Source organism: Histoplasma capsulatum, genomic scaffold, assembly GCF_000149585.1.
Source record: "Histoplasma capsulatum NAm1 scaffold_2 genomic scaffold, whole genome shotgun sequence".
NCBI lineage: Eukaryota > Fungi > Ascomycota > Eurotiomycetes > Onygenales > Ajellomycetaceae > Histoplasma > Histoplasma mississippiense.
Window position 1 is genome coordinate 1,146,468 of NW_001813981.1, and position 13,208 is coordinate 1,159,675.

The following is a 13,208-nucleotide window of genomic DNA, read 5'->3' on the forward strand; positions in this document are numbered from 1 at the left end:
GCCTCTATCCATATATACTAGTATAGTAATTCCAATTCGCTGATTGAAAATTGATCCCTAGTTCCATGACTACGTAACCCGTCTGTCGCCACATCTCCTCAATTACCCGAGCTTTATCCCGCCGAAGCCGGTGGGTGACAATAACACCAACAATAATGATAAGGATGATAATGATAATAACGAAAATAATAATACCAACCGCAATGGCAATGGCAATGACAGGGAAAATATAACTACGACCTTACTATCTCAAACACAGCCGACAGCGCTCGACAATGCCCTGCGGGAAATAATCAGTCGGCTCCGGCCGTTCCAACTTACGAAGGCGGAAGTGCTCATGATTGTGAATCTGGGCATAGGGTTGGGTGTTAGTGGCGAAACGGGAGACGGGGAAGGGGAGGATGGCGTCACGATCACGACTGCCTCTGCTGTTACGGAGGAAATGGTAGATGAGATGGAAGTTGACGGCGGTGCGAGTGGGCAACCAGGAAGAGATGTATATGGAGGTATTGATGAGGAAGCTGACTATGGAGCGCTTGCGTTGCTGGATACCGTTATTGAGGATCGCGAGGAGAGGTTGAGTACTGAGGATGTTGGGGAGATACTGAGGATTGTTAGGGAGACGTTGGGGAAAAAGGGGAAGGGAAAAGGGGGAAGTGCTGCTGCCGGTGTAACGGCGGGGTGATATTTACATCTATTTTCACTGCCCATATCCGTCTCGTTCATTTTGCAACGGGGTTATTCTTTTATTCTGTTGTACATGTATATTATCCCTGGCGTTCAGGCGGGAACCAGGCCGTCATTGCCTTCTTGCATTGCTCTTTTCAAGATTAATGATCAATACCCAAGTAAGTATGTCGTTTTTATTCGAGTCTTAGTAAAGCTTTCATCACAAATGAACCAATCTCCGCTTAAAACAAACTTGCCCAGATGCGACTCATTAGCCAGCCTAGACCTAAATCTAGTACATGGAGAAGGCCACGCAGGGCAAGGAGAACTGGGCGGTTAGCGGGATCAATTTTCGGGCGACTTAATTGGGTCGTAGAATCGAGAAGAGAAACGGAAGCTCCTATAAATCCGCCGTTCTTGAGCTGGCTGCAGACGTCCTTGACAGCTTTCCTGTCTCCGACGAGCTGTTGTCTTCAATTTCGTATGTGTGTTGATGTCTACCCTCCTTCTTTCCCTTGCCATCTATGTGGCTCACCTAATATTTTGTGCACTCAATAGAGTCCCTTGCGAGTTTTTAATCTTAAAATACGCCTTTCTCACGGAGTATATGTTCCCTTTTATTTAGGCTAAACAGTTGTTGGCAATATCAATTATTCTTGTACAGTTCTACACTGTTCATGGCTGGAGGCCTTTACCAGGAATTCGATCCAAAAAAGTCGAAGCCCCATCCCATAAAATCATCTTAAAAACACCAGGATAGCAGCAAAAGGAAGCGAAAACGCCTCGAAAACGCCTCATCCTACCTTTCATTCGATATGGAATGTTAAATAATAGAGGTATACGCCATACGTCCCACATCAAATATCATACAATTAAAAATGCATACAAGCTTGAGAAAAAGAAGAAAATCTTCATACATACCCATCAAATAAATGCCCTCTGCTAGCTACCCAAACTTATCATAAACGGGTGCGAGATAATCACCGCCAAACTCCTCTCCCCATTTCCCAAAGCCATCGTTGACAAAACTTAACCCTTCCTTCCCTTTACACAAACTCGCCCAATCACACCACTCACCAGCACCCGTCCACACGTCACCTCCACCGTCACGCGTGTCCCGCTCGTCCATGTTGGCCCCGCGCGGAGCTGCACGAGCCGCGATGGGTTTCCGCGACGCACACATGGATTTGCGCAGTAGCGCGTGGAACCAGGGGTGGTACCACATGTGCTGCCACCAGAGGTGGAGAGAGTTGGGGTCTGAGGCCTCGGTGTTTGTGTGGAGGAGAACGGGAACGGAGGTGGAGTGGATGTCTGTGGCGAGGGAGAGGGTGTACCATGATTCATTTTGCGGGCTTGGAAGGTTATCGACTGAAGAATGGTAATGGGACGGAATTTGGGTCGTTAGCGGGTGTGGTGGAATGAAAGGGTTTCCGCACCTGGAGACATCGGCTGGTATGTTTATGCGGGACTCGCGAGGGACGCCGTGTCTCAGCTGTGCGGAGGAGAGTTGCGAGACATTGTTGTAATGTAACCATTCCAGGTTGTGATGGGAATGAGGGGACATTGTGAAGAAGAGTTGGGATTTGTAATCGAGGCCGATGGCAAATTCGTAACGACGTCCTGGGACCAGCTGCATGAATAGCCGTGATATGTCTACGCGTTTGAGGATTCCGAATAATTCGCCTATGAATATGTACCAGTTTGGTCGCGTGAGGTGTCTGTATAGCTCTCGGGCGTACTCCTGTTCGCCGAATATTTGAGCTAGGACACGCTGTTCGTCGGCTGGGATGGGGATTTTGGAATTAAGGTCCGCTGCATGTTCATATAGACGTTTCACATCGCCCACTAACCCGACAAATGAACCAGAATTTAGCCATCTGGGCCGGTTTTGTGCCACGTCTTTGCCAGTATCGGTCAGGGGACCGTAGATGTCTGGTGGTAGGTTGGAGTAAGGCACTGCAACACAGGAAGCATCGTGCGGAAGATCCGGCCGACAGACTTTATCAGCTGCAAAAATAATGCGCTGTGAGTATTTCTGTGTTGACTTCAGCGTGCCAGGATCCACATTTTTCGTGGCCTTCTCCGGAACAGAGCCATATCTCCACTTTATTATCCTGTTATGCCCTTTCAGCATGTCGTGGAATCGTTGGAGAAGTATTTCAGGCGGCAGTTGGAACCAGGTATCTTTGCCGTCGATAACCAGGATAACATCGTCATCTTTCAAATTCGTGTTCTTTGTGAGATACCTGTGCATAGCCAGTAGTGGATCCGCTCTCCCTGGCTCTTGCTTCCCTTCTTCAGGGATAAGCTCGTCTAGGAAAAGTACTGTTGGCGGCGGATAGTTTAGAATCATGGCGGTGGCTATTGTCCTGCAAATATCAGACTTATTGCTCGGTCGGCGGATGATGAGATGGAAGGAATGGTTTGGTTTTGTGAGGCCACTAGCGAATGTGCTATCTTCGTTCAATTTGGGAGGGGAGGAGTTAATGGCGGGCGATATCTCATCCTCCGCAAACGAGGTAACCGGCTGGGTAGGATATAGCTCAGGGATATCGTCATCCAATGTCTGTGGGGATATCAGCAGCTTGTGTCTGTTTAGCATTTCTGCAAACTACAACGTACCTGATACAGACTGATTCTGGACATCAAAAAAAGAACCACCATGATAACTGCAATGGCCCAGAGCGTCTTTGTCCTCCTTGACCTCCGCAGAGGCCTGGACAGCGTTGAGAGATATATGCCAGCGCCATCCCTCACGCCCTTATAATCCAGTACGCGCATACTGTTTGCTCCTAGCTAGAGGTAAGGTAGACTGTGTAGGTAAACAGCAGCAGCTTCGAATATGACTATCCGATCCCCTCACGCGCGAAGAGGCAAGAATGCCACATCTAATTGGCTATGGTGATAGTTTGTCAGAGGTGGAACAGTAAATGTAGAGCGCGTTAGCTATGGTTTGTTCACCAAGTCCCATGATGACGTAACTTTTTTGGTGTAACTAACTACGTAGTTAACTAGAACAGCTTCCCAGAGAATACTCTGTAAACAATTCCATTTACTTATCTGTGGGCTTAGGTAGATATATTCCTGTAGCATTAGATAGAGCAATGTCTAAGACTTGAACAAAAAAAATAACTCGCCGTTTGAGTACCCATATTCAATTACCCATGAATTCATAGCTCTATGTTTACCAGAGAATGGACCCATCTAAAAATGAAAGCAAACTATACAGTATTTACAGAAGCCTCTCATTCTCACTTCAATCGAGATATATCTCGTCCCGCAATCGCTGTAGATTTCGCAACAACCCACCACCACTACCACCAGCAGCAGATCTAGCAGCAGTAGTATTACCAACCCCATTCGTACTACTCCTGCTTTCCTGCGCCCCACCTACCTTCCCATCCCACCCAGCATTGCTATTCCCGGACAACCGGCCCTTCATCTCCCGCTCCCTTTCACTCTGCACAACTTTCCTCCGCTCCTCAACCATCTTCGCCAATCCATCCACAAACTTCATCCGCGCCTTCTCCTCCGCCGTCCCCTTCCACACGCCCGCCAGCTCCCGCAACGCCTCAACCCGCCGACTAGCTGCTTCCACCCCATCTATATCAATATCTTGATCCGTAGTCGTACCCGTGGCGTTATCCTTATTAAGCAGCTCCATGATTTCCTCCCGCAGCTTCCTTGCGACCTCCTTCCCTTTCTCCTCGCGACTATGTTGGTCCCCCGCGCCGGGTTCCGGCGCCGAGACGGAGATGAAGGAGGAGGCGACGGATATTTCGGAAGGGGCGAGGGGCCATTCCATGGCCTCGCCGAATGTGTGGATTACCTGTTCGAGCCGGGCACGCACGTTGGTTAGGGTGCGGAGTTGGGTGAGGTAGACCGGCTCGTCTACGGCGGGTTGTGGTTGTGGTTGTTTCTGGTCATCCTCTGTTCGTGTTTGAAATTGCGATTGCGATTTGGTAGCATTATCGGCTAGGTCGCCAGGTTTTGCTTGTGTTTCTGTCCCCGCCTCAGCGCCTGTGTCCGTCTCCGCAGGCGCATGTATATCCAATATCTTCCCACCGGGCACAAACCGTCCAATATCATCTACTAACCCTTCTCCTAACGCATCCGTCAACCCCACCACCTCTCCCCGCAACACTTCCACCTCATATGCCAGCCGGCCCCCTCCACGCAGTATTTCATCCGTCAGCTGCGTGAGGGTATTCGACAGCCGCACATTTTGCGCACTGAGTTGTGAGACGAGGGATTGAGTTTGTGCTGAAAGCGCCGCAAGGGAGACAGTGGAGGAGGAGGAGGAGGTGGTGGTGGTAGTGGAGGCGTCTGCAGCTTTTGGTATTGCTGTTGGCGTTATCGCTGTTGTTGTTTGGGACGAAGAGAGGGAGAAGGAGAAGGGCGGAAGGATGTTGTTTAGGTACTCTACTGGGTCGAAGGCGGGATCTGCGAATACGGAGAGGGTGGGGTCAAGGTGGGAGGATGAAGATTGCTGTGTCATCTTGGGGCCTTCTGGGGGTCCGTGTAGAGTGGCGGGGTCCATGGTTTGTGGGATCGGAGTATGAAATGAATGGGATAAATATGTGACGAACGTTATTCCGGTCTTGTTTGTTGCTTTCTTTTTGGGGTGCGTGGTCGGGACGGCTCCACGCCTTTTCAAGCGATGATTTGTGTCTGGGTATTCCGGGGCATTTGTATTAAAAGAAATGTCTATCAATTGAGCATTGGTTCCCTGGAAACCTCTGCGGTAGGATGTAGTATTTTTGTCCGTACCTTGTATGTGTAGACCGTAGCACAGATAGGCGGAAGTTGCTGCTGGCGTAGAGCTTAACTGGTTAACTGGTGATCACGACGGATTATGTAACTAACCCAGGTCAACCTTATCTCCTTGGTATTTTGTAAAGGATTTTCTTCTTTTAACCTTTTGGTAACCATTCTTGACCGTTTCCTGGCTTAAGTTGATCCTTATATTATTCTCGCCTTTTGGGCTGCTCAGTACATAACCAATGCGGTCAACCCTCAAACAGAGTTATTTTTAAGCTGCATAGTACGTTCAGACGCTATTGATGATTGTGCCAGAGCAGCGCGGCACCACGATGGTCAGAGCGGACGTCCTTGAGCTTGAAACAATTTTCTCCCGGAGGTCGAAATGAGTGCAAAGGCGTCGATATCCATACTGTGTATAAGAAACTTAAAGCTATCACATGTGGTATATACACAGCGCCAAAACCCAAGCATTTGCCCAGGTTAGTATTCCGAGCGAATCGCGTCATAAGTTTGAACCAGCGAATCCAGGTAGGGCCAAAGGCTAAATTTCGCTCTGCTGGATCGATGGTAAGTTTACCGGTGTGACAAGATGGTTTTTGGAGTGAACAGGCTTGGAGCTCGATCCTCCGTATTCGATGCGCCAATAAGGTACACTGGACTGGACAGGATCTGGAAATGCTTCATGAGAATGATCACTTAAAAAGGGAGTTTTTGATGATTTATTAGTTGTTTAGTTGGACAAACTAAGCAAAGGGGTACATGCAGGAGAAGAAAGCCTTTCAAAAATCGTTTCTTCCGCGCCAGCTGTAGTTGATTTGTATCTACCGACAGCTAGATATCCTTGACATCATTTCTGATATACTTGGGAATTCAATCTGGCTATGTCATTCATACACCACTCACAGTTTGCTAATCTGACATTCTTCTGTCTGTGTGTCTTTTCTGCATGCAGTTCAGTGAACTAATCAATGGTCACAGCCAATTGATTTCTAGTTCATCAAATACATCACAATCCACTGTTGCCTGAGTTGAGCTCTTCTGTTGTATCCACAAGACTCAGTTGCACCGCAACGCGCACTCCTCACAACAAGACACATTATGATTGTTTTTGTTTTTAGTGTTATTATTATTTTCTCTCCCCATGTGTAAACAAGGCTTAGAGAAATAACTTTTGTTGATGGGAAAAGGCATTCTCTGCTTCCTCCTACCATATTGTGGCGCAGGATGAGTTGCTAAACCAATTCTATCCAGCTCTTCATTATCTGCTCTCTGCAATCAATACATGTGCCTTACCTTTGCTTTAGCTTTTTCTGCCCATCCATGGGTTTGATAGTGGTCTTCTGTCGCAGAATACGCCCTCTAGAATGAAGAGAATATAGCTGTACGCCATTCACTCATCTTGTTTGCCCCTCTCAACCATCATACTCTTAGTTCTATAACTTTTTATTTGCCCTCTTTGAGCTGCTGATCAAAATAACACTGAATTTGCTTCGCTTTCAGATATTTCTCAAAGACAATTCAGAATTGAGCTCCTGAGGGTTACCTGGCAAGCAAGGCCTTCTGTATTGTTTGCAGAGTATCCCAATTTCTTCAGTTCTTTTTCTCTTTAGATACATTTCAACTCTTCTAGTCACTCTTTTTTTTTTTTTTTTCATTTCATGTATCTGATTGCATTGTCCTGCACACCTCATTTTATTCTCTCTGAGCTCTTGCACTCTCCACTCTCCAAAGTCCTGTTTTGCACTGTGACAGGGGGATCTTGAGAACAAACATGCCGAGGCTAGACTTTGTATGTGATTTGCAAGAGGCTTCAAGCCAAGGGAAAACCTCACACATGGTGAGTGTGAAGGCTGGTGACGATGATGGTGTTATTTCCTGCACATTTTCCCCAGATACCCCATCTGGGAAGCCAGTGGAAATTCAGATCCTCGTTTCCGGTATGTATGGATCTATCCCTGTTAATGAGGAAAACAAAACCTTGCTAATTAATTCATGATAGACCTATCTTTATACCCAAAGGAGCACGATTACTTTGTGTATACAACAACTGAAGATGTTCCCCAGGCGGTTACTGACGCGCTGGAGGAGGCCCAATCTTATCTTCGCGGCCTGTGCATCTCTGACATGCTCTTACAAATTACCAGCACCCTGGAGAAAGCTTTGTCTGCTGATTCAGGCAGTGATGTTGATATGCCAGATGTAGCTGAAGACTCCGATGATGAATATGGATGGTCCCCACACTCTCCTAAAATCACGGTGGAGCAAGCCGAAAACCCGGATACTGGCAAGTCGACCAGAAATTTAGACAATATCGTCCTTGCCAAAATGGCAGCGGATCTTCGCGCGGCCAAAATGGCTGGCTTCAGAGTGGGATATTTGGGAGATCCAGAGAATATAATTATCTGCATTTCGTGCCGGATCTCAAAGCTTGCAATATCTGAGGAAGCTATGCAAGCTTGGCATGTGAATGGAAACCAATATCTTCTCTGCCCTTATCCGTTATGTAGACAGATATCGGTCTCTCGAAGAAATTATGCAAGAAGAATCTGCGTTTGGGAAGGCTTATATGGAATTCCAGGCCGACCTGTGTGATTCGTACAAGCCTACCCTCCAGAGTGCGCTTATGGCATTCAACCGTTCCTCCTCCAAGACGCCACCTACGAACAAGGGGACAGACAGCCTTTCGCAGGCTGACGAACCGAATACTCGGAGGGTGACTCGGTCGTTCATCAGCAAACCACTCAATGCTCTTTTGAACGAACGTTTTATTAAGATCCTACGGTACAGACACACCTTCGGCTTCCCTTGGTCTGGAGCAGAAATTTTCTTCAATGATATACAGGGAAAGTCTCTCGGACATGCAGACCCGTCAGATCCTAAATATACTAGAGAAGAGAAGCTAGCTGCTTCATCGACCGCCCTACCGGAATTAGTAACCTCTGACCATCTGGTAGAGAAACTTGGTGATGGCGCCTCTTTTCCACTGATTACAATGCAGTTTGTACTCCGTCATTTCGTCCGGTGCACTGAGTTTTGTCTTGTATGTCACTGCAAGACAGAGAACGCGTTCGAGGCTCTGAAGCCATACGTATGCTCCAAAAGCCTTTGTTTATATCAGTTAATGGCTCTCGGATTCGGGCCCAGTTTGGAATGGGAAATCATATCACAGCCCGATGTTGTGGATCTCCTTGTTAACTTCACCTATGCCAGTGCTAAACTGGGCCGGTTGGATGACTTCCCCACTGGACTTGGGCTTTTGGTTCCCGCTGTTGAATGCTATTCTCGTGATGTATCACTCGTGGGCTCCGGACTGAGCTCCAAAACCAGCTTATCAAGTGGAAGTGTGCACCAAGCCAAATTTGACCAATCAAAGTTGGAACTTCTTTTCCCAAGTGGCCGTGGGAATTGCCCTGTTCTTGCTGGGGATTGGCTTGTAATGTGCAGCCGTTTGTGCAATGGACAGTTCCATTGTCGGGTGCAGGACATCTCCTTCTTCCCCACGGTTAAACTGTCTAGCGTCATCACTCGCCGCGTCTCAGCGTCAGCCGGCTCTAAACCGGGCTCTAATGACAACCAGCCCAGCACCCCATTGGGATACCATGATGTCACATTTTGTATCTATAACCTTAACTTCGATGACATCGAGACCCCTGAGAAGCAGTCTACCATTACAATGCTCCTTGATACATTGCCCAGTGTCGATGCGATGAGGGAGTTCCTGATGAATACCACCAATAAAGCAGAGCCTATGCTTACCGATTGGCGCGGCAGGATCTCCAAGTCAGCTTTGGATGTGCTGCGTTGGATTGTTGCTTCAAACCGTTCATGCATCATCCAAGATGGTCACACGGCAGATGGAGCATATAGAGATAGCGATCGTGTCTCTGGTATGGAAGGCTACATGCAGTTTAGGTTCGCGCAGGGGGCGCCTGACAAGGAACAGCGATTCATTCAGGCAGTCGATGCCGCAACCTCAAGACTAAACCTCAAATACCCGACTATTTTTGCCTGGCATGGAAGTCATATTTCAAACTGGCACGGCATCTTACGCGAGGGTTTGCATTTCCGAGAAACACTTAACGGCCGTGCGTATGGGGATGGCGTATATATGAGCTCCTTTTTCAGAACATCGTCCTCTTACATGAGAGGCTGTCAAGTAGCATGGCCACAGAGCCGGTTGAAAATCCAATCAGCAATATCCCTGAACGAAGTCGTCAATGCACCCAACGAATTCGTGAGCAAGTCACCTCATCTTGTCGTAGCGCAGCTGGACTGGATACAAACGCGCTATCTGTTTGTTAGCTGTCAGTCTGTTGAAGTCTGCGCAAAAGATCCCATGAAAGAGCATATCTCGTCTGCTTGCCATCTGCAAGACCCTGGATATACTGCCCAAGGGCCAAATGGAAATCCGATTCGAATCCCCTTAACGGCGATTAGCCAAAAGCGCCGTATTGGTGGGAGTACCCCTAAGGTCCAGCAAGCAAATGCTGGGGACATCAATGCTACTCCGCTAGCAATTAAGAGTTCTGCTGATACGCAACAGCAACCCACGAAGGAAGCACTTCAGATCTTCGGTGACGGCCGTTCCATTTTTCGACGTGCCGGAATATCAAAATTCGATAAATTTTCCCCAAGTACTTCGGCAAAGACCTCAGATGCAAGGGAAGACCCATCCACATCAGATGGCTATATCAGTGAAGACACTGATGACGACGATATCCTCATACTACTTGAAAACCCCGAGAACCGGTCCCACAAACAGAGCAACAGCAATAACAGTAAAGGCAACGACAAAGGTAAAGCTCCAGTCCGCGACACACCCATCACAGCCACTACCATCTACCCCTCCGCCCCGAAAACCGACTTCGTCCCCGGCACCCTTATCGCAGCTAAACTTCCGCTCCTCAACCAACCCAAAACAGCAACACCATGGAGCACTAAAGCCCTCCTACGCGACTTCAAAACCACCCTTCAAACTCAAGATACCCACCCCCTCCACGAACTAGGTTGGTATGTCGACCCGAGCATAACCAGCACAATCTACCAATGGATCGTTGAACTGCACTCCTTCGACCCTTCGCTCCCGCTCGCCACAGACCTCAAGCAAGCCGGTCTCAAATCCGTCGTGCTCGAACTCCGCTTCCCAAGCGAATACCCCATCTCCCCGCCCTTCGTGCGTGTCATCCGCCCACGCTTTCTCAGCTTCCTAGCCGGGGGGGGCGGCCATGTCACCGCCGGTGGCGCCCTGTGCATGGAACTTCTGACCAATTCGGGCTGGTCAGCGGCGTCGAGCATCGAGAGCGTGCTGTTACAGGTGCGCATGGCGATTTCGAGCAAGGAGCCACAACCAGCGCGTCTAGTTCGTGGGCAGAGTGTCAGTAAAGGGACTGTGAGGGATTATGGGGTTGGGGAGGCGGTGGAGGCGTATATCCGGGCGTGTCGGATGCATGGGTGGGAGGTGCCGAAGGATTTCGCGAGGATGGCGACTGGAGGCGGGGGAGGTGTGATGTAGAGGGATTGAAATTGGAGGAAGATTTTTGCTTTTTGCTTTTTTTGTTTTTGCTTCCACTTTTCCCCTTTATTCTTTCCACATCGTTTTTCTTTGTTTTCGTTTCATGGCTTTTGGTTGGGCGTGGTTGGCAATGGAGGGTGTTTGGCTGATTGAACTCCCGGAAATTCCCCTTTGTTGCTGAGATGCTTTTCGATTTTCTATGACCTTTCCTTGAATGGCTCAATGGCGCTTATTGCAGGATTTTGTGTTTTCTCTTTTTATTTCGTTTTCAGGAATGGATGGATGGATGGATACAACGAGATGCAGCTCTGTAATTGCAGGTTTTTTTTGTGAATAGTTGGCTCTCTTTAGATAGAGGATAAGGAACTGTTAGAGTATATGAAATTTGATTCTTCTCCTCTCTGCATGTTGTTTTTCTCCTCTTTAATCAAAGGTCATTTTATCAATAGTTGATGCACGGAGGAGTCTAGTACAATATCATCAAGCATTGATGATGTCATTTTGAAACTCAATCGGCGTCAGAATATTTTGTGGAGCTTCAACCACCAGCCTCAGAGATATGCGAGGACACATTTCACGTATCGGGGAGACATATACGTATAATTACAAGTATCCCCGCCTGATTTTCTTTTCCCATTCTTTTCTCTTAAGTTGATCTAGCATCGTCGCGATGTAGGTGGTGTTGTATAACCCTAACCTCCTCATCGCCAATTCAGACCCAAAAAAAAAAATCCCAATCTCAACAACCACAAATCGGAGTCTCCAGCTCCTACAAAAACAACCCGCCTCTCTTCGCTTTGCCAACCATGAACCCGCGCCCCTCCAAATCCCCCTCTCCGCCGCACATTCCCCACCAGAACCCACACTGGATCCATAGTCTCACTCTCGACCTCATCCTCCGCGTCCTGCACAGATCGATCTTCCACCCTTTCATAGCCTGGCTCATCCCTCTCTGCCTCCGTGCCCAAGCAACTCCGTACTCTCACACCTCCTTCAGAGTGACAACGGCTTATGCTACACTCCTGTCGCTGCTGCTGCTGCTGAATGTGGTGAGTAAGCGTCTCACATATGGGCCGCCGAGGGAGGTGTCGTTGGAGGATGAGGTTGTGGTTGTGACGGGGGGTGCGAGTGGGTTGGGCCTGTTGGTTGCGGAGATCTACGGGATGAGGGGGGTGGGTGTGGCGGTGTTGGATGTGCGGGATATTGGGACGGAGGATCAAAGGGATGGGAGCGAGAAGGCAGTGGAAGAGTGGGAGGAGATTCATAGCGTTAGGTATTTTAAGTGTGATGTGGGTAATTTGGTGGAGGTGGAGAGGGTTCGGGAAAGGATTGAGAAGGAGGTACGTTTTCGTTATTACCAAAACTGCCTGGGAACTCTTGTTCAATTGTTGCTTTATATTGAATAGCTCACAGCCAATGCATTCGTTTCATTTATAAATATATTTTGACCCATGCTAATTTTATCTACCAGCTTGGAACGCCGACGATTCTCATAAACTGCATCGCTGGCCCCATCAACGGCGCGCCGATAACATCCCTCTCCCCCGCCGCCATCTCCTCCACCATTCACGCAAATCTATTCTCTTACTTCAACACCCTTCAGCAATTCCTCCCCGGAATACTGTCTTCTCCAACCGGCGGTACAATCGTCACTCTGGGTTCCGTCTGTAGCAGCCTTACCCCAGCTGGCCTCTCGGACTACACAGCAACGAAGGCAGCTATCGGTGCTGTGCACAAGACCGTGGAGGCTGAGCTGCGCGTCACAGGCGACTACGAGCGGGTGAAAATGCTCCTAGTTGAGACGGGCCAGATGGCCACGCCTCTCTTTGAGGATGTGAAGACTCCGAATAATTTCTTCGCCCCTGTCCTGGAACCTGTGCAGGTTGCGCGGGAGATTGTCGCGATGGTGGATAGTGGGAACGGTGGGGTTATTAGGTTGCCAGCTTATGCGACGCTGGTAAGTTGGTATGCGGTGCTCCCGGTGGCTATTCAGCGGCTGGCGAGGTATTTGAGTGGAATTGATAAAGCGGTGGGCGAAAAGGCCATAACGTCATCTATGTCGGTCCTATCAGAGAAGGAGAAGGAGACAAAAGGATAAAAACGGGTCGTTTTGGAAAAGTGTGGACAGTGAGGTAGAATTGGATGGGGTTCAGTATGGGTGTGCTGCATGGCCCCTGGGGAAAGAGTTGTATCTATATATGCGTGTAGAGTTTGCGCGATATAAATTGATAACAATGTCAATTTGCTCCTGGTGAGCGAATTT

The 13,208-nt window shown here is 48.5% G+C and overlaps 5 protein-coding genes across 5 annotated transcripts in view; 3 read left to right on the plus strand and 2 right to left on the minus strand.

Moving 5' to 3' along the window:
- HCAG_02436 (predicted protein) overlaps nucleotides 1–685 on the plus strand; it is a gene marked incomplete at both ends in the record, with an annotated part of 1,096 nt that extends 411 nt beyond the window's left edge. Inside the window, one exon of the mRNA XM_001542215.1 lies at nucleotides 62–685. Coding sequence (XP_001542265.1) covers nucleotides 62–685 — 624 coding nt within the window. The remainder of the gene's footprint in view (nucleotides 1–61) is intronic.
- A 930-nt stretch (nucleotides 686–1,615) lies between these two features.
- On the minus strand, nucleotides 1,616–3,450 carry HCAG_02437 (predicted protein; the record flags this gene model as incomplete). Its single annotated transcript, XM_001542216.1, has 2 exons — nucleotides 1,616–3,235; nucleotides 3,292–3,450. The coding sequence occupies 2 exons, from the start codon at nucleotides 3,448–3,450 to the stop codon at nucleotides 1,616–1,618; spliced, it is 1,779 nt and encodes a 592-aa protein (XP_001542266.1).
- Nucleotides 3,451–3,853: 403 nt separating this feature from the next.
- On the minus strand, nucleotides 3,854–5,209 carry HCAG_02438 (predicted protein; the record flags this gene model as incomplete). Its single annotated transcript, XM_001542217.1, has 3 exons — nucleotides 3,854–3,890; nucleotides 3,925–3,983; nucleotides 4,064–5,209. The coding sequence occupies 3 exons, from the start codon at nucleotides 5,207–5,209 to the stop codon at nucleotides 3,854–3,856; spliced, it is 1,242 nt and encodes a 413-aa protein (XP_001542267.1).
- A 1,995-nt stretch (nucleotides 5,210–7,204) lies between these two features.
- On the plus strand, nucleotides 7,205–10,945 carry HCAG_02439 (predicted protein; the record flags this gene model as incomplete). The annotated part of the gene is made up of 3 exons (XM_001542218.1): nucleotides 7,205–7,370; nucleotides 7,433–7,896; nucleotides 8,012–10,945. The coding sequence occupies 3 exons, from the start codon at nucleotides 7,205–7,207 to the stop codon at nucleotides 10,943–10,945; spliced, it is 3,564 nt and encodes a 1,187-aa protein (XP_001542268.1).
- An 806-nt stretch (nucleotides 10,946–11,751) lies between these two features.
- HCAG_02440 (conserved hypothetical protein) lies at nucleotides 11,752–13,043 on the plus strand (the record flags this gene model as incomplete). Its single annotated transcript, XM_001542219.1, has 2 exons — nucleotides 11,752–12,285; nucleotides 12,417–13,043. The coding sequence occupies 2 exons, from the start codon at nucleotides 11,752–11,754 to the stop codon at nucleotides 13,041–13,043; spliced, it is 1,161 nt and encodes a 386-aa protein (XP_001542269.1).
- Nucleotides 13,044–13,208: the final 165 nt, after the last annotated feature.